At 40.3% G+C, this 20,451-nt stretch overlaps 1 protein-coding gene across 7 annotated transcripts in view; it reads left to right on the top strand.

Moving 5' to 3' along the window:
• LOC111153329 (HECT and RLD domain containing E3 ubiquitin protein ligase family member 1) overlaps positions 1–20,451 on the top strand; it is a 169,107-nt gene that overhangs the window by 140,438 nt on the left and 8,218 nt on the right. For all 7 annotated transcript variants that reach the window (XM_022512300.1, XM_022512298.1, XM_022512295.1 and 4 more), the window contains exons 58-74: positions 688–834; positions 1,454–1,555; positions 2,591–2,764; positions 4,266–4,559; positions 6,295–6,360; positions 6,514–6,639; positions 7,814–7,952; positions 8,989–9,170; positions 9,890–10,045; positions 10,779–10,901; positions 11,945–12,047; positions 13,516–13,685; positions 15,073–15,211; positions 17,546–17,715; positions 18,747–18,916; positions 19,157–19,322; positions 20,161–20,237. In XM_022512300.1, the coding sequence (XP_022368008.1) occupies positions 688–834; positions 1,454–1,555; positions 2,591–2,764; positions 4,266–4,559; positions 6,295–6,360; positions 6,514–6,639; positions 7,814–7,952; positions 8,989–9,170; positions 9,890–10,045; positions 10,779–10,901; positions 11,945–12,047; positions 13,516–13,685; positions 15,073–15,211; positions 17,546–17,715; positions 18,747–18,916; positions 19,157–19,322; positions 20,161–20,237 (2,504 nt within the window). The remainder of the gene's footprint in view (positions 1–687; positions 835–1,453; positions 1,556–2,590; positions 2,765–4,265; positions 4,560–6,294; positions 6,361–6,513; positions 6,640–7,813; positions 7,953–8,988; positions 9,171–9,889; positions 10,046–10,778; positions 10,902–11,944; positions 12,048–13,515; positions 13,686–15,072; positions 15,212–17,545; positions 17,716–18,746; positions 18,917–19,156; positions 19,323–20,160; positions 20,238–20,451) is intronic.

The following is a 20,451-nucleotide window of genomic DNA, read 5'->3' as shown; positions in this document are numbered from 1 at the left end:
TGAAAATAGACACTATGTAGCAGATAGCCATAGGCCAACAAAAAGAAGTACCTGGTTAATAGAGAACCAACATGTGCAGTTCATGAATTTTAGGAGCTAAAAATGAAAATTACATAAAGCTAAATTTAAAAATTAAAACATTCGTTAAAAAGCAGAAGTTAGGGGCACCTGGGTGGCTCAGTGGGTTAAAGCCTCTGCCTTCAGCTCAGGTCATGATCTCGGCGTCCTGGGATGGAGCCCCACATCGGGCTCTCTGCTTGGCGGGGAGCCTGCTTCTCCCTCTCTCTCTCTCTCTCTCTCTCTGCCTGCCTCTCTGCCTGCTTGTGATCTCTTGTCTGTCAAATAAATAAATAAAATCTTAAAAAAAAAAAAAAAAGCAGAAGTTAGAATTTTTCTATCTCTGAGGAATAATTAAAACCTAGAAATGTAATTTTTGCCAGTTTGAAGAATAGGAAATTCACTTGAAAGTGTTCAAAAAAAGATGAAACGCAGCTTCAAAGGAGCAAAGGCGAACCAGGTTGATATTTTATTTTCTTAAGCTAAACCTTAGAAGAGAGTTATCATTTCCTCCTCCCCAATTTTATGCTAAATTAAAAAATAACAACATTTTTAAGAATGAATTCTAAATCTTGAATCTTTAAATTTGTTTTAATTTCAATGTGTGTTAAAAATAAAAATGAATTGCAGGATGGATATAGGAAATCAAGTGGAGCCAAGTGCGTTTATCAGCTGCGGGGACACATCACCCCTGTCCGGACTGTTGCCTTTAGTTCCGATGGCTTGGCCCTCGTGTCTGGTGGACTAGGTGGCCTCATGAATATTTGGTCTTTAAGGGTAAGAATATAGATGTTATTTTTTTCTTAAGAAAGGTTTATACATTAACTTATATTTGATAAAATTTAACTCAACTAATCTTAGGAATATTTTGTGTACTAATATCTTCAATACTGAAGAAACTGTTTTCAAAATTCTCCATCCCTTAATTTTTCTTACTGATAGAGTTTCAAAGTCATCTAGAAAAGACCCAGGAAAATTGGATAGTAACTATGTAATTGGACATTGCTAAATTTAGCCAGTGTAGATTTTAGAATATGTTTTTGTGAATGTGAAGTATAAATTTAAAATGTAAATAAGGACTGGGGCACCTGGGTGGCTCAGTGGGTTAAGCATCCGATTTTTGACTCAGGTCATGATCTTGGGGTTGTGAGATTGAGCCCTGAGCTGGGCTCTGTGCTCAGTGGGGAGTCTGATTGGAATTCTTTCCCTTTCCTTCTCCTAACCCTAACCCTAACCCTATTCCTTCTCCGCCTGCTCATGCCTCTACCCACCACCCCAACTCGCTCTTGTGCACATGTTCTCTTGCTCTCAAAATAAATAAGTCTTTAAAAAATAAATAACTAAATAAAGACTAAGTTTAAGTGATATGTACTGATATAAATATATCTCATTTTAGGATGGCTCTGTCTTACAAACTGTTGTGATAGGCTCTGGAGCTATTCAGACCACAGTATGGATTCCAGATGTCGGGGTAGCTGCTTGTTCAAATAGATCAAAGGTAATTTTACAATTACACTAAATTCTAGGGTATCTCTATAAGGTACCCTGGAATTGTAGTCTAAGCAGCCCACTTTATGTAGAAAAGGAGAAAATCAATATCCAGAAAGATTATTACCTGCCCTGGATAATACAACTATTTAGTGACAGAAGGAAAACTAGAACCCAGGCCTCCTGATTATAATCTAGTACTCTTCCTACTATACCCTAGACTTTGGTGAAAATGTTTAATTATTGAACAACTTATTTTCCACTGGATGTTATAAAGTGGATTTTTACTTCCTGCCATGATTTGAGATAGCACTAAACTGTCTCAAAAGAGTTTTTTCTAAAAAGGTGGACCAAAGACATTTAACTCAAGTATACAAAATGTTTCTTGGCTTTGAAATGTAATATTCTAGTAAAACAAAACAAAACAAAAAAGAAAACAATAGTGGCCCCTACTGTGAAGTTAATTCTGACATGACATTATCTCCTGCAGTTTTGCTCTTCATACCCTTAATGAAGTAGCCAGTGTGCTACTTTAATTTACATTTTATTAGTTAAAAGATCTTTAAATTGAGCAATAAACCTGCATGAACAGTCCTCCTAGAAGTAGAATGTAGAATAAGAGCCAGGGCAGTGGTAGGCTGCCAGTCAGAGCAGTGCTGCTTCTCTTGCAGATGTGTCCCTCGGCAGGCAGAGCACTCCTTCCTCTGCTGCCCTGTGTCTTGTCAGGCTTTTGAAATATCCTAGATACCTTGTCCTCCAAGGCCTGTGAAATAGTAATGAATTCACATGTCTCTTTAAGGAGAGTCAGCAAAATGCAAGGTAGCTCACAAATTTTACGGTTACTTCTTACTTGTTTTTGCGTAGACAAAATTTAGGCTGTTTTGAAGGTAATAGGTATTAAAAGTACAGCATAAAATGTCCAAAAAACAAAAGTGTTCAGTGCAATAACCAGAAGGAATTTCAGAAATGAATGGTAATAGAATTCTCTCTGTGTTATCTTTTACTTAAACAAATGTATCACGTGGCATGATTCATTTTCCATTAGGATGTTTTGGTCGTGAATTGTACATCAGAGTGGGCTGCTGCCAATCACGTTTTAGCAACCTGTAGGACAGCACTGAAACAGCAAGGTGTTCTGGGATTAAACATGGCTCCCTGCATGAGAGCGTTTCTGGAGCGGCTACCTGTGATGCTTCAGGAGCAGTATGCCTATGAAAAGGTAACTGAGGACATTCACTGCCGCAGAGCTATAGGGGACTGCTGCTCCGGAATTTGAATTGCAGCTTTGAATTTATTCCTCAAGAGCATAAAGTCTGAGAAAAAATGAATGGTGCTATTTGGCAGAATCAAATAAAGTTAAATCATGTCTAAAATGGTTGTTCAGAGGGTGCCTGAGCAGCTCAGTTGGTTAAGCCACTGCCTTTGGCTCAGGTCATGATCCCAGAGTCCTAGGGATCGAGCCCCACATTGGGCTCACTGCTCAGCGGGGAGCCTGCTTCTCTCTTTGCCTCTGCCTGCCACTCTCCCTGCTTGTGCTATCTATCTTTCTCTCTCTCTGACAAATAAATAAATAAAATCTTTTTTAAATAAATAAATAAATAAAATGGTTGTTCGGTAATCCTCAGCCTGCTTTTACTTTATTTTAGTAGGAGTAAAATTTTAAAATGATTCTCAGATTTGTATAGTGTTTGCATAATTTTTTTCTCAGATTACTTATTCACTCCAGAACTTCTTACAGTACATGTGCTGTGGAGTATCATCTTCCCTTTTCTGACCCATGAATCTATTTTTGTGTGATTTTGCCATCCTGAAGTTGGGAGGTGCAGGGGTGGATATGGGTGTCAGAGTGAACATTCTCTGTTTATCGGGTGAATCCGTGTGGAAAGTCTAGTGGAAGAGCTAAGGCTGAACTGAGTAGGGTCCTTCCATACTAGAATGAGGAATAAGGGAATTTGGACCTGTACCCCAGGCTCTGATACTGTGTAGTCAGTCTTCTAGCACTCACTAGTGCTGCACCTAGGCAGAGCTTTTTTGGGGTTTTTTTCTTCATTTTTGGCCAAGGTACATTAATACAATTAGCTGTTACTCCATCTGCTTAACTTCACTGATGCATTTGCCCAGTTTTTGTTTTTTTTTTTTTTCCTGAATCACTTAGCGTCGCATGGAGTTGCTCTGCCACAGTTAGGGAGAGATTCTCTTGTAAAGGAGGAAATGTGAGAAGGGAGCAGGTCATTGTGGTTTAGTTACTTTCTGCTGCTACTGCTGCTTTTTCTTCTTCTTCTTCTTCTTCTTATTATTATTAGTATGCATGAAAAACTATAGTGAAAATATGCAGCTAAATGCATGTGATGTCCTGGATTAGATCCTGGAGCAGAAAAGGGGTATTAGTGGGAAAACCAAATAAAGTTCTGTGGTTTAGTTGGTGTTGTAGCCAATATTAATTTCTTGGTTATATAAGATGTTATGAAGGATTTACAAGAATTCTATGTACTATCTCTGTAACTCTCTGTATATCTAAAATTATTTCAAAGTAAAAGTCATTAAAAAAATAATTTTTTTTGTTTTTTAAATTCCATTTAGTGAACATAAAGAATAATAGTTTCAGGTGTAAAAAATGAGTAAACTTAAAAAATACAGTTACAGGTTTTCAGAATACAGTAGTTTAATTTATGATATTTGGTACAGGCTCTTCAATTTGACCTTCTTGTATTTCCTCTTAGCCTCATGTGGTTTGTGGTGATCAGCTTGTTCATAGCCCCTACATGCAATGTCTGGCTTCCCTCGCTGTGGGACTGCATCTGGATCAGCTGTTATGTAACCCTCCAGTGCCACCACACCACCAGGGCTGCCTCCCCGACCCAGCATCCTGGAATCCAAACGAGTGGGCCTGGTTAGAATGTTTCTCAACCACCATAAAGGCTGCTGAAGCCCTGACCAATGGAGCACAGTTTCCAGAATCTTTTACTGTTCCTGATCTAGAGCCTGTTCCAGAGGATGAACTTCTATTCCTAATGGTAAGCCATGATAGGAGCTGCTACTGTCTGCAGCTGAGATTGTATCTTGGGTGTTTAGCAAGTAGCAGACCTTCAGTGATTATTTCGAAGCTTGGATAGCTAGAAGCCTGCCATTAGATAAACTTAATGTATTTCGCTTTCAGGTAGTTAGCCACTTTCAGTCTTATGGCAGCCCCCTATGGTGACAAAGATTGTTTATACGAGAACTGTGGAGCTCCTGTAAACTTGTTGGCTTTCCGTGACATAGTCCTGTATTTTCTTCCCTTTTGTCCATAAGTTCCTTGTTTGGTACCTGACTTATACATATTTTGACATCTTTTCCTGGGTCATCTGGGGGGTTTATTTCCCATATAGATTCTAAATTATTTTTGACACTTTGATCATGTTTTAATCACCACAAAATGAGAATATAGAAGAGCATTCCAGTTGTCATTTCTTTGATTGTATTTGGGAATGTCCAGATGTAAAAAGTGTGATGTAGATGAGATGCCTGCTTGATCTAACAACCTATTTAGTTAAGATTTACATATACAAACATTTGAATACAAAGATACAGATACAAAACAAATATGAATGGAGGGAAATTAGTTATAAAATATAATTTTATTTAAAATTTTTTTTTAGGTTTTATTTATTTTTTGAAGGTTTTATTTATCTGAGAGAGAGAGAAACAGAGATAGAGGGAGCACGAGCAGGGAGGAGAGGGAGAAGCAGCCTTCTTGCTGAGCAGGGAGCCCGACCCCGGCAGAATACAATTTTAATTAAGAAGTGTCCTTCTGGGGCACCTGGGTGGCTTAGTCAGTTAAGCGTCTGTGTTTGACTCCGGGTCATGGTCTCGTGGTCCTGGAATCGAGCCCCACATCGGGCTCCCTGCTCAATGAGGAGTCTGCTTCTCTCTCTCCCTCTGCCCACCCCCACCACTTGCACTCTCTCATGTACTCTCTCTCTTAAATAAATAAATAAAATCTTAAAAAATAAATAGCTGTGTCCTTCTGAGCCTATTTGCTCCAAATCTGTCATTTTCTAGATGAGGAAATTGAAGCCTAGAAAGATGAATTGACCTGCCTGTTGCTATATAGTGAGTTCACGGGGATGGTGCCTCCTGCACATGACCTTGTACCTGTTGGTGCTCAGAAAACCTAAATGGTTAATTTTGAATCACCAATGTGATAGTGATAGTTGATCATAAAGTGTTTATGATAAAGGGAAATAATAATGCATAGTCGTTTGGCATGATTACAAAACTGCTCTTAATTTTTTATAGTATTATAAAATTTTCTTATAGGATTTACTAGGTTCTTTTATGGAAAGAAGACTTAGTTGTTAATTAATAACATAAATCTTGAGGCACTTGGGTAACTTGGTCCATTAAATATCCAGCTTTTGATCTCAGCTCAGGTCTTAATCTCAGGGTCTTGAGTTCAGGCCCCATGTTGGAGGGGCTATTTTTTTTTTTTTTCCCCTAAAAAAACAGGTAAGTCTTGGGGCACCTGGGTGGCTCAGTGGGTTAAGCCTCTGCCTTTGGCTCAGGTCATGATCTCAGGGTCCTGGGATCGACCTCCGCATCGGGCTCTCTGCTTGGCAGGGAGCCTGCTTCCCCCTCTCTCTCTGCCTGCCTCTTTGCCTCCTTGTGAGTTCTCTCTCTGTCAAATAAATAAATAAAATCTTTAAAAATAAAAAAAAAAGATAAATCTTGATAACCAAGATTCATCCTGATGTTTGTTGTGTCTTGCAGGATAACAGTAAATGGATTAATGGCATGGATGAACAAATTATGTCTTGGGCAACTTCCAGACCTGAGGTCAGTGAAGATAACTATCTATATGGTGGTTCTCCATTAAATCTTCTGATACTAAATGCTTGTTTGTTTGTAACCTGGTGTCTCTTAAAGACTAGCTCATGTTTGTTTGAATGAATGGTTGAATCTAATTTTGAGATGATTATGGTTTTCTAGGACTGGCATCTGGGAGGTAAATGTGATGTCTACCTGTGGGGTGCTGGCAGGCATGGACAGTTGGCAGAAGCGGGAAGAAATGTAATGGTCCCTGCAGCAGCTCCCTCATTCTCACAGGCCCAACAGGTAACTAATAGGGTAAAGAAGGGAAGAAGAAACTTGAGAACTCTAACAGTTCTGATTTCCTTTGTGTCAGGTTGTGTGTATCCATTGTGTAATCTGTTGTGGGGAATAACTAAACAAAGTCATGATGTATACCTTCTAAATAAAAGCTTCTAGGATTTTTATCAGCCTTAAATTTTGTTAATAAGTTTCTTAATTTTTTCTTGCTTTCAAGTGTAATGAATTAACATCATGATTAGGCCTCTGCCTAGTACATATTTATAGAAGTTAACACACTCCTAATTATTGATTCTGTTTTGTGGTTATTAACTTACAGGAATCTTTAGCTAGATTTCATTGACTCCCCTCTCCTCTTCTAATAATCATGGTAGCATATTCCCAAACCCTTTCTCAGGCCACTGCTTTCTCTTCCATTCTTCTCTGCCGTAGTAAGTTCCAGGGTGCACTACTCTTTCTTGTGTATATCCCCTCAGCTTTCTGCTTCTTGATGGATTTCTAGCCAGTCTTCAGTGTTTCTCCTCACCCTTTCCTCTTTTTTTTTGTTTTGTTGTTAATGTTATTATTTAAACTCTGTGGGATGCCTGGGTAGTTCAGTCAGTTAAGCGTCTGCCTTTGGCTCAGGCCATGATCACAGGGTCCTGGGTTTGAGTTCTGCATTGGGCTCCCTGCTTCTTCTTCTGTCTGCCACTCCCCCTGTTCTCTCTCTCTCTCTGACAAATAATCTTTAAAAAATAAATAAGTAAATAAACTCTGTACAGTTGCGGCACCTGGGTGGGGCACTTAAGTGTCCAACTCTTGATTTCAGCTCTGGTCATGGTCTCAGGGTTGTGACATTGAGCCCTATGTTGGACTCCACACTCAGTGAAGAGTTTGCTCCATATTCTCTCCTTCTCTCTCTCTGAACGTCTTCAAAATAAATAGATAAACTGCACAATAGGCTGAAATCCCTGAAGATAAGATAGTTCTAAATGATTTTAAATAGTTCAGTGCACCTCATACATCTTTGTTAAGCAGTTTTATAATAATCAAGAGCTTATAGGAACCCCATACTTAATATCAACCCATCCTCTTTAGTGAGAGGATAGAAGAATTAAAGGTATCTTAGGTATGCATAGAATCATTTTAAGTGGTAAAGCTATATGATAAAAGATAATTTGTTTGTGTGTTTTTATCCCAGGTGATATGTGGTCAGAATTGTACCTTTGTCATCCAGGCCAATGGCACAGTGTTGGCTTGTGGGGAAGGAAGCTATGGCAGATTGGGACAAGGAAATTCAGATGACCTTCATGTGCTGACAGTTATTTCAGCCCTACAAGGTAAAATTATCCTCCGTTAAAAGCTGATCAGAAACTGTGGCCTAACTATAGGAATGTTAACTTATGTTGCAACTCATCTCAAACCTTTGCTAGGTAAAGTCATAGAGGGTTTTCACTCCTTTAGATTCTCATTTAGGATATACAGCCTGATTTCCCTATTTTAAGCTATGTTATTTTGCAAGCTATTTATCATGACAGTGCTAGAATTCAGAGTTATAAATAACTATTTTAAGACCTACTGAAAATTTTAAACAAATTCTTTAAAATTGTAGAACTGTAAATTAGGCAACCACTAATAGCAGTAATAATCATGCATGTGTTTCCTAAAAAGTAAAAACCAATTTATATGGAAATCTGCAAATGTACCAAAGACTTTACAGGGCATCTCAGCCAGTGTTCTCTGACTGGGAAAAAGACTACATCTGGAGAATCCACTGCAGGAGCTCCTGGCTTGTTTCTAACGTCAACCTTAGTGACTACTCCAAAGCCCTCAAAGAGAGCAAAGAGGGGTTTTTTAAGTAAAAGCATACAAGTAATGATGTGTTTAGAACCAATTCTGAAATAGTTCTGAGTTCTCTTGAGATCTCTTCCTCCCAGAGCACAGCATTGGGGATGGGATTTCAGGGTTCCTATCTAGAACTACTGCATCCAGCCTCTAGGACCTTGCACAAGCTAGACTAGACTTCTTTGTGACTCAGTTAACCCGTTTGTAAATTGGTGATGATAATATCTGCCTCATATGTTCTTTGTGACAGTAAAAAAGGAGACATTCCAGGTAAAGCATTTCTAGGAGTGGCTAGAACATAGGCCTTGGTGACTAAAACTATTCCCGTCAACCCTCCTTTTCTTCCTCGTTATCATTTTATGTGACTGCTCCCAGTTTACTAGGTTATGGCTTCAAATTTGCTTTAAAATTAAAGACACTATTTTTCTTTATGTAGTAAAGAGTTTTTTCCATGCTAAGAGTATTCTGTAGCAGCTGCAAGCGAAGAGTTTTACATCCAGTGACGCTTGTTGGTTTTCTGCTCTGTTCCAGGATTTGTGGTGACCCAGCTGGTGACTTCTTGTGGTTCTGATGGGCACTCAATGGCCCTGACTGAAAGTGGAGAGGTCTTTAGCTGGGGAGATGGTGATTATGGCAAACTCGGCCACGGGAACAGCGACAGACAGCGGCGCCCCAGGCAGATCGAGGCCTTACAAGGAGAAGAAGTGGTGCAGGTCAGAAAGGATGTGGATCAGTTTGCCTTTGAAGATAAACATACTAGTTGTTGAATAGTGTTCTCAAATTTAGGTAACGGGAAATAATAGTAAAAATGTATTTTGAGTTATTACAAGAGATCCACTGTTTTTGGCTGTTCATCCTTGAATTTATTAGAAGTTTGAATGGACTTTGGTAATAAGACAGACTCCCTTTTCTTGAGCTAGCTGGTTGGCCCAAGCTGGGCCCAAGCATACTTCAGGTGCTTGGAAGAAACACAATAGGCTTTAGCTCCTGCTGTGTAGTCCTTGATACAGTGATAGGTTGAATGCAGAGCTTAACATTTATCATTATTGTTACAAGTGTTGAGTTCATGTCCATATTCTGGAAAATTGACTAGTGATCTCGGATGATAATTATAAAATTGCATAGCACCGGAGAGATCACAGAGGATTTCCCCATTTACTCTCGCATGTGGTTTAGGTCATCTGTACACAGCTAAAGCATAGCAGCAGTTCGTCTAAGGTAGGCTGGTTAGCTTGTTCTTCCTGAGGATGATGAGGACGTCAGGCTTAGGGAAACAGGAGGGCCACTTGGGCAGGTAGGACATACTGGTCTTGAAGGTGCTGAGTTGTCAGTGAAGTTTATTACCATATTAATGACCAAAAGTGACTGATTTTGTTCTTTCTTGGTGTACCCTCTTCTTAAATTTTTTTCTTCTCCTTGGTTCTGTATGTAGATGTCTTGTGGCTTCAAGCACTCAGCAGTGGTAACTTCAGACGGCAAACTGTTCACTTTTGGCAATGGTGACTACGGTCGTTTGGGTCTTGGAAACACCTCTAACAAAAAACTTCCAGAGAGAGTGACTGCACTGGAGGGATATCAGATTGGACAGGCATGAAATAAATCAATAATATGTTCCATCTGCTCATAGTTTCTTTTTCCTCTATTATACTGAGACACTGTCCTTTAAATAAGACTAGAATCACCAGTTGTGCTTAAGCTCATGTACATTTTGTTTGGCCTACTTGATCATTTTTTGTGATTTTTTTTTCCAATATGAAAATTCATATTTCAAGTTATATTTGACAAATGAAAGCATTAATTCAGGATGCAAATATTTTACAACCCCTTCCATACTACAACTTGATATAAAATCTTTGAACCATACAGATTTTTGTGACTGCTGTCTGGTAGTCTGGAAGTAGATGTCTGAATTGCGGCATCATTGGTACTGCTCCTCTGAAGTAGTACTTATCCTGTATACATTGAGATCACCTCTTAACAAGGAGATGTTTTTATCATTTTCTATATCATTCCTTAGGCTGTCTCTGATGTATTTTTTGACTCATTGCATACCTTTCCTGTTTTATGCCCTCTGATTCTAAGTTAGCCACAGATAGTTGAAGGATTTCACATCAAAGAAAAAAGTTATTTTCTCGTTTGTGGACATTAGCAATTTTTTCTTATTGGCATATTTTTTTAACATATGCAGAAGGCCCTTGAAATTAAAATGAAAATATATGTAGCCAAGTTTTTCACTGAAATGGGAAAAAAGAATCCCAGAAACAGGTATATGGTTTAGGTGCTCTGATTTTGCCTGACTGAATACCCTATTCTTTCTTTAGGTAGCATGTGGCTTAAACCACACTTTGGCAGTATCAGCGGATGGCTCCATGGTGTGGGCTTTTGGAGATGGGGACTATGGAAAACTCGGCTTAGGAAATTCCACTGCAAAATCTTCCCCTCAGGTCAGTATTGTCTTTATTCTAGGGTTTCAGACAGTGTGGTATTCATCTATGTCAGTGCCTCTTTTTAGTTGGAAATAATTTATCTTTAACATTTTAGTAATTGATAATGAAGTTCAGAAGCTTCTGTTGCTTACTTTTAAATGTCCAGCATTCTAGATCTTGATTTTAAATAAGCCATTAATTGCTAAACTGGATGTAAAAACTGTGTAAGGATAAGCCTTTGTCCCCATAAACAGACTGAACAGTGTAGGACTATCTCCCATGTAGAGAAGAAATAGTTACAGACATGTCTCCAGGGTGCCTGAGGGAGGGAACCTTGAACAATCTTTTATATCCTTCTGCTTGCATCTGCCACTTTAGCTGATTATTACGCCTAATTTGTACAGATATGTGCCTCTGTTTAAAAAATAATGAAAGGAAATATAGGAAATAATAAGTTAGAAACTAATATTCACATTGCAGAAGGTTTCTTGGCTCTGCAGAAGGCTGTCTTTGCAGTTCTTTCCGTGGATTTTCCTAACACACTTAACAAGCAGCTTGATTTACAAATATTTAATGTATATTCAACTCCAGATACCCTATCATAAATAATCTGTACTATTTTGATAACTAGACTGGTGAATATTTAGCTAGGGACGTGGAAAGCCAGGAAACCATCTCTGGGGCACATACAAAGCCGTTATTATCACCTCTGAAAGTAAAAAAGTCTAACCATGCTTTACATGGTCTCATAGTATTGTTTAAAAGGCTCCAGGATTCTCTTTGGTCTCTGTTGCACAGAGCAATGATTCCACTCACATGAGGTCCTGGGGGTTTTAGTCAAATGCCCTCCCCAGCACCTCCCCCCATCACAAATTCAGGTAATTCATAGAGCAATATGAGAAAATTAACATTTAGGAGTGTGGATTTGGGTGGAAACACTTAGGTGACAAGTATTATTTGTATTAGAAGTTAGTCCTTGAGTTTATACATGCTAGTAGGCAACTTCAAAAGTGTTTTTATTTTCCTTTTTAAAGTATGTGCCTTACACTTTTATTTTGCAGAAAGTTGATGTCCTTTGTGGAATTGGAATAAAAAAGGTCGCTTGTGGAACTCAGTTTTCTGTTGCATTGACCAAAGATGGTCATGTGTATACCTTTGGTCAAGGTAAGGCATTTTCTAGGCATTACAATGTTTATTTTGTATAAACATGTGCCTTCTAGTTTTAGAGAAAGTGCTGTAAATAGTTTTTTGTTGTCGTTGTTCTCGGTGATGAATGGCCACTATGACCTTCATTCACTAGCTACTTTTCTCCTTTTTCATAAACTTTGTCGTAAGGACAAACTCTCCTCCCCACTGATGGCCTTTCTTGCCCAAGCCCTTGCTCTTGCTAGAAGAGTCCCTGCCAAAGCCCTTTCCATCCTCCTTTCTGCTGCCTACAACTGTGCTGACATAAGAACTTCTTGATGACCGGGGCTCCTCTGGACTCTAATTCCCCAGCCCTTCCAGGGAATGGAGGTTTGGATCTTGGGAAGTCATAGGCATTCAGGTTCAGATCTTGAGTGCATTCCTAACCCAAGCATCCACAGTGTGATTCCCTGGTAATATACTCACCTTCTTAAGTAGAACTTCTTGGCAAGTTGTAGTGACTGAGAAGTGTGTAAGGCAGGTATGAGGAAGGGAAAGAATTAAGTCATGAGTAAAGTTTCTAGTCTTGGAAGAATAATGATGTCACTAACTGAGAACAGGGAGCTGGTTTGGGGGAACTAGGTAAGGAACTTAGTTTTGGTCCTATTGAATTGGGGCCATATACCCTAGATGTATGTATGGAGATGTCTAGCAAGTTATTGGGGATTTGGATCTGGAATTCCAAAGAGATTGGTTATAGAGATTTAGATTTGCATAATGTTAGTATTTAAAACCATGTTAATAGGCCCTAAGAAACTCAGGGAGAGAGTGTAGAATAAAAAAGAAGTGCGTAGAACTCTGGGGGTATGAGTAGAAGGCCGATAAGCACAGAAAGAGGACTCAGGGGAATTGGCTTTGAAAGGAGTGGTGAAAGAGGGGTTGGAACCTTAGAAGAGGCTCCTGCCATAGGCAGTTAGGAGCTACTCATGGCTTTTGAGATTATAGCCTCAGTGCAGTAGTGAGAGTGGAAGGTAGACTGCAGAAGGTGGCCATGCCAAACAGTTCTAGAGGCCATGGGGCAAGATCCCCTGTGGGGCTGGCCTATAATTTCTAGAAGTTTAGCAACAAAGATAAAGGGAGAAGTTGGCTAGAGGTTTTAGGACAAGAGAAGTTGAGTGATGTCTTTTCTTAGAATGTAAGAACCATAGAGTCTTTCTTAACTATGTGCCATCCTCTCAAATAGGAGGATACTGAAGTGTCTCTTGGTTTGAAATAAGCTACTAATTTTAGATTTACTTATTTTATGAATAGGAGTCCGTGACACTTTGCAAAGGTGCTGTTTCAGATTTCATTCACTCAGGATCTAGTACACCTTACCAGAATGGCAGCTTTTACCATCATGAATTAGATGTGTCATTGCCATTCCACTAGAAGAGTTAAATGACTCATTAGAAAACAAAAGGACCGTTGTGTCCCATCCATAAGTTTCTTCTGACTGTTTTCTCAGATCGCTTGATAGGCTTGCCAGAGGGGCGTGCTCGCAATCACAATCGACCACAGCAGATCCCTGTCCTGGCTGGAGTGATTATCGAAGATGTGGCAGTTGGAGCTGAGCACACACTTGCGTTGGCATCAACTGGAGATGTATATGCCTGGGGGAGCAATTCAGAAGGGCAGGTAAATATTTATCTTGCTTGTCCTCTCATATTCTAGAATTCTGACAGCGTCCCTCATTTGCAAAAGGGATAAGCTAGGAAGCTCCTAGGATTTATCACAATGCCTCACACACATCACTTTGCCATGGGACAGATTGATTTGTGAGCGCAGTTTTTCATGTCTCTCTCAATTGTGGCCAAGTAAGGATTATACCATGGTTTAAAAAAAAAAAATCTGATGGTATAGCAAAGTGATTAAGGGAATTAACTGAGTATATGTGAGTCTACACTCATTAAGGGCCAGCACATAGTAAGCAGTGCTTTATAGGTATTTGCTACTATCATCATCGTTTTTACTGTAATCTGTGAGATTAATTAACTGTAGTCTGTGAGATTAGGCCCTGGGAGCATCAGTTGATCTGCAACATGGAAAGAATGAAACAACGATACTTTTATATTTAATAATAGAACATAGTACCATACACAGTATGTTGTAGATAGGATATTTGTGTTTGTGCAGGAAATCTTGTCATCCCCATTCTACAGAAGAATAAACTGAGCCTCTGAGAGGTTGAGAGAAGATTTAAGAATTTGATGTGTTCAGCCTACCCTATATCTAAAGGAGGGAGGGATTTGAGTGGGAGATGTCTGGGATGCCTGTTGCTACAGTGGGTTTCAGCCCTCCAGATGCAGAGCCACATCCCCTTCCTCCATAAATCCTCTCTGGGTCTGCCTGCCCACTGAGCAGGGACCCTCAAGTTCAAGGTCTCCATTGTACTCCTGGTAGCCTCAGTTTGACTCTGTGGTCACCTCATCATTGTGTTAACAGATGGGAAAGCTGCTCATCCTTGCAGTTGCACATGGTCTTAATGAGAAGAGAGTAGCTGCTGAAGACGCCTTAGGGAGGTCATTGGCAGGGACTTGACATGATCCTCCCTAATGACGTTGAGGTGCTTAGCCGCTCAAACACTGGGTATTCCACTCGTACCCTAAGAACAGAGATCTGGAGATGAAAATCTCCTTCTCTGTACGCTTTTATAATTGTTTATTGTTACCCACTGACCATGTTAGAAGGAAATCTGTGTTTTAAAATAAAAGTTCTATAGATGATTCTGTTACTTTTTTAACTAAGAATTATTTCCTCTTTAGAATTGGAATCCAAGGATGTGTTCCATCATTAAGACTTAACTCTAGCTTTGGAATGGCCTTGTTGCAGCCAAGTTTTTAGGAGATAGTCTGAGCTATGAGGACTATTCTGATTGAGAACATCAGAATTAATTTCATTTTGATGCTGTTGCTTGGTATAGATATTTATTTATATCTGCCTTCTGCCTAAGGCAGTTTGCATCATCTTGACTTCCTTGCTTCCTCTTTTTAATGGACTCTTTGTTTTTGTAATGTATTCCCAGCTTGGCTTAGGCCACACCAACCACGTTCGAGAACCAACCTTGGTAACAGTTTTGCAGGGGAAAAACGTTCGGCAGATCTCAGCTGGCCGCTGCCACAGTGCTGCCTGGACAGCGCCGCCTGTCCCTCCAAGAGCACCGGGTGAGAGATGCGATATCCATGCTCCCGCAGCTGCTCTTTCAGAGCTTCTCTTTCAGCGGTCCCCAGCCGCGCTGTCTGCTTGCTGCTTTCCCACTGCATCCAGGCATCATGCTGAGACCACCAGGCCCCCCCACAACCAAGCCTTCTTGGTGCTCCGAGCACTGTAAATCCTTTCATAGCAGGTGATTCTCCTGCAGACTTCATCACAAAGCACTTCCTCTCTGCACCCCCAAAAGAAGAAAACATATCACTTAGGCAAGCAAAAATGTATAATTTTAGAGCAGCAACTAAGTATTTTTTCATGTACAGAAGAAGTGGTGAATCCTAGTTTTCTAAGGCCTGGTGTTAGGAATAAAGATTCAAAGGTCTGAAACCTTTGTCAGATTCTTCACTGCAATTAACCATTTGAAACCTGATGTTGTCTGTGTGTTGGCACAGCAAAAAAAAAAAAAAAAGAAGAAGAAAATGTTGCCATTTTACTCCAGCATGTAGTAGGACTGATAGGCAGTTTCTACCTTTTTGTTTATTATGCAGTCCCAGAACTACAGAAGGATATAAAGGGGTGCCTGGGTGACTCAGTCAGTCAAAGTGCCTGCCTTTGGGTCAGATAGTGATCCCAGGGTTCCTGAATTGAGCCCCACATCTGGCTCCCTGTTCAGCAGGGGGTCTGCTTCTCCCTCTGCCTCTCCCCTTCGCTTGTGCTCTCTCTCTCACTCTCTCTCTAAAATAAATCTCTAAAAAAAAAAAAAGGATATAAAGAAAGTAAAATGTGTATTTATGTGTTTCACATTCTGCTGAGTACTCTCCAGATTGGATCCCCACAAGTGTGAGGCATTTATCATTCCTTATCCATCTCTTTACATTTGGGCTGTTTCTCTGCCAGGCCCTTAAAGCCCTTTCTTTATACTATTCTCTGGTGTGTCAGGATCTAGAGTTTCCTTGAAGTAACCTTGTGCCTAGGAATTCAGCATTCTCTTCCCTTTTTGCTGACTTCTGCTTTTAAGTCCTTGGAGAAGACTCACTGTAGAGATTTTTTTTCTTTTAAATACCCTTAGGGAGCAAATGAGGACTACCAAGTAGATTCCAAATAAGCAAGAGATGTTTTCTGATTAGTAGAGTCCAGAATGAGCAGTGCTGCTCACCCATGGTCAATTTTGATACTCAGAGTCCTCTTCATCTCACAGAGATCTCACTCCCACTTCAGGAGAGAGGCTCTGCAGTGTGGTGGTTAAAGGTCCAGACTCCGGAGCCATGTTGCCTAGGTCGAATCCTTGCTGCTTCGCTTACAAGCTGTGTGATCTTAAGACTCCGTTTCCTTATCTGTAAAATGGGATGATAATAGCCCTTGTTGTAAAGAGCTATAGGATTAAATGAAGAATTTGTGTGATGCGCTTAAAATAGTGCTTAGCACATAGAAATACTTAATCAATGTTAGCTTTTGTTGACAGTATTAATGAAATCAATTGGGAGTAAAATAAATGGAATTGAGCTGTGCAAATCTTTATTTACATGAAACTCAAATAAGGCAAGTGTTGGTTTACTCTATATGTTTTTAATAAGAGGGGAACCATGAATACAGTCTTTGCTTCTACAGAGCTCTTATTCTTGCAGTACAAAGCTTTCATGAATCATGCACCCATAGCTTTCATTACATTACGGTCACTTTCTGTCAGATCCCTAGGAAGTGTGGGAGGTGACTGCTGAGTTGCCCATTCCCATTTTCCAGAATTGCCTACCTGGTCCTGGCTCACATCCTATGTTTTATGAAGATGGCAGCTATCAAATACAAAAGGAAGAATTTGGGTTTTTTGTTTTTGTTTTTTTTAAGATTTTATTTATTCATTCGAAAAAGAGAGCATGAGAGAGACAACATGAGCTGAGGGGAGGGACAGAGGGAGAAGCAGGCTTCCCGCTGAGCAGGGATCCCATTATGGGGGTTGATCCCAGAACCCTAGGATCATGACCTGAACTGAAGGCAGACGCTTAATGGGTTCAGCTACCTAGGTGCCCCTGTTTTTGTTCTTTTGTGAAGGAACTGTTTAAGTCCCATAGTTAAATGGGAAACTAAAGGAGAAAAAAAGTTTCCATAATGATAAATAAAACAAGATATCTTAAAAAATAACACATGTGCATTAAAGCATAAAGATGAATTGATGGAGAGAGGAATTGATAAACACGTGATGAAGCAAATACAGGCAAATATTCTAGAATTTAGGTGGTGGAATGAATGTTCATTGTATACTTATCTCAACCTCTCTGTTTGAAAATTTTCAAAACACTGAAAATGAAAGCAGTACTTTCTCCTTTATAAGCATCTGCTTGCTCTCTGGGCAGGTGTGTCTGTACCTCTGCAGCTGGGCCTGCCTGACGCAGTGCCCCCCCAGTACGGGGCGCTCCGGGAGGTGAGCATCCACACCGCGAGGGCCCGGCTCCGGCTACTCTACCACTTCTCTGACCTCATGTACTCTTCCTGGAGGCTCCTGAACCTCAGCCCTAACAACCAGGTAACATGTTGGGTTGGGAGCACTACCCGTGCTTACCAGGTCCCTGCAGTATTCGCCCATGGCTAATGCTTTTTGCTCTCAGCTCCCAAGAGAGGTGGAAAAGGCACCAGTTCCGTTTCCATTTTACTGCTGGTTTAGGGATAGGCCAGATACTGGTAATCATGCTGCTGGACACAGAGGAGTCTTCCTTCTATGCATTGGTCTGTCTGGAGCTCAAGGAAATACGAATGGTGAAGCATGTATTTTCTGTAAAGTCCAATATGTGATTTCTAAATCTAGGCACACACAGTTGTGTCACCCCACTGTCACAGTGACTCTGTAAATGAGTCTGACACATTGCAGAGACTTCCTGATCGTTTCACAGATGAGCTTTCTGGGTCCCGTGGGGGAAGAAAGTAAATGTGGCTGATTTGACTGTCTTTATAGAACAGTCTAGTAATTTAGGAAGAAAGCAAGCTGGCTGTGTTTGCTTGTGTAATGTGTCAGCATGCCTGCCAAAATGTGTTTCAGTTGTAAAACTGTTAGAAATCCTTGGGTAACCCATCATGGGGCATGTGAGAGATTTGACAGATCATTGTTAGAAACAGATAATCAGCCAGGCAGCAGAATACTGTGCAGCACTGAACAGAAGGTTAAAGAAACTGTTTGTAAATTAGCAGGAGAAATGTTGATGATAAAGAGTTAAGTGAGAAAAGCAGCAGAACATCACATAAACAGTGTGTTGTCAATAATGTGAGGAATGTCCCTCTGCACACGTGGAAGAGAGCTGGAGGGAGACCGATGAGAGTGACCGTGGAGCTTGCGGGGATTCAGTGTGTACACATGTGTGTGTCCTTTTCTGCATTTTCCAAGTTTTAGAAAATAATCATCGCATATTTTATCAGAAAAACATATTTTTTAAAAGTTATCAATAGTTACTGCTATCCAGGTTTATGCTTTTAAACCAAAAAATTATGTTCTGAAAGTGAAAAGTGTTCTTTCTGGGAAGCCTTGAATTGTGCCATCTGTGATAAGCTCTCTCTCTGTTACAGAGCAGTACATCTCATTATAATGCTGGCACGTGGGGCATCGTACAGGGACAGCTTCGGCCTCTGTTAGCCCCAAGAGTCTACACCCTCCCGATGGTGCGCTCCATAGGAAAAACCATGGTTCAAGGCAAAAACTATGGACCTCAAATTACTGTAAAGAGGATATCAACCAGGTTAGCATGTGTGTGCATGTTTCACTAGCTAGCCAGCACTTGTTTAGATGAATGTGATTCCTGACTAATCTGTGAGCTCCCGCTTCCTGGGTTGTAAGCTAAGAGAGTAACGGTGCCTACCTAGTTCCCAATGCGGTCACAGTGGGCCTAGCCCACTGCTCAGCTATTAAACTAGTGTGTTCACCCCCTGATGGGAAGTTAAGAGTTGTGTTTCATTCTATTTTCCCTTTCTTTTTGAAGAGGGCGGAAGTGTAAGCCCATCTTTGTCCAAATAGCAAGACAAGTAGTTAAACTGAATGCATCAGACCTCCGTCTGCCCTCGCGAGCGTGGAAGGTGAAGCTGGTTGGAGAAGGGGCTGATGACGCTGGGGGAGTGTTTGATGACACGATCACAGAGATGTGCCAGGTATATTCATGCGGTATCCCCTTGCTGAGTCATTTGTTCAGATGGTGGCTGTCCTACCATTTCCAGTGCCTACTGTCTGACACGTTCTTATGAATGTCTCAAGGATGCATTTGTGAGCCTTACGTAAAAATCATGCTGTTAACGATGTATAAGTGAATTATAGCAAGGGTTTGTGACATCTGTGTGAAGATACCTTACTGAGTAAATAAATGTCAGTGCCTGACTCTACCAGTGACTCACTGTCCTGCTCTAATACTGGCAGAAGAAACAGTAATGACACATATTTACATTTATGTAATGGACAAATCCAGGACCACCCATGTGCTCTGATTAATTCTGGTGCTTTTAGAATGAAGTAGAACTGTCAGGCTCTAGTGGAATTAGAAAAACAAATACTAAGAGTTTGGACCAGCTCTTATTTTGATATCTAAAGTGGCAAGTTTGCTTCCAGGTCAACTCTGACCCTTCCCTCTTTGCCTAGTAGCAGAATTTTTCTGATAAATTCTGTGACTAAAACAATTTTTAGCTAATATTCGCTGGGTCTATTTGATATTGAATATCACTGTACCCTGCTCAGAGATACCCCAGCTCCTGCCCTGGATTGACTTTCTTATCTTAGTTCTGCAAACTACAGGATATTTTCTACATGGGGGGAATGTTTGTAATTTCATTTTAAGTTAAAACCACAAAAATTATAGAGACAGCTGGTTGGCTGGTTGTCACATAACATTATGAATTCCTCAAAATAATCTCTTTTCAGTATGATCTTTAATGTAATTAGTTGTTCTCTTGATGCATTTGATTGTCATTTCTCAAAAAACTGTTCTTTCTTTTACAGGAACTTGAAACTGGTATTGTTGACCTCCTTATACCCTCTCCCAATGCCACTGCAGAAGTGGGCTACAATCGGGATAGGTGAGACAGTCATCAAGTGCTTTTTGACTATGATAATAATGATCGCTCACTTCTTGAGTGCTTACTGGGGGCCAGGCCCTGCTCGAAGTGCTTTTACATATTATCCCATGGAATCCTCATTAGAACCCAAAGGAGTAGGAACCATTATTACAACCTTTTCACAGATAAGGAAACTGAAGCACTTCTATTATGACTCTATTATGGAACCAACTCA

This window comes from Enhydra lutris, unplaced genomic scaffold (genome assembly GCF_002288905.1).
Source record: "Enhydra lutris kenyoni isolate GAN:26980312 unplaced genomic scaffold, ASM228890v2 scaffoldscaffold31, whole genome shotgun sequence".
NCBI lineage: Eukaryota > Metazoa > Chordata > Mammalia > Carnivora > Mustelidae > Enhydra > Enhydra lutris.
The sequence above is the reverse complement of the archived record's forward strand: the minus strand, read 5'-3'. Positions and strand labels throughout refer to the sequence as shown.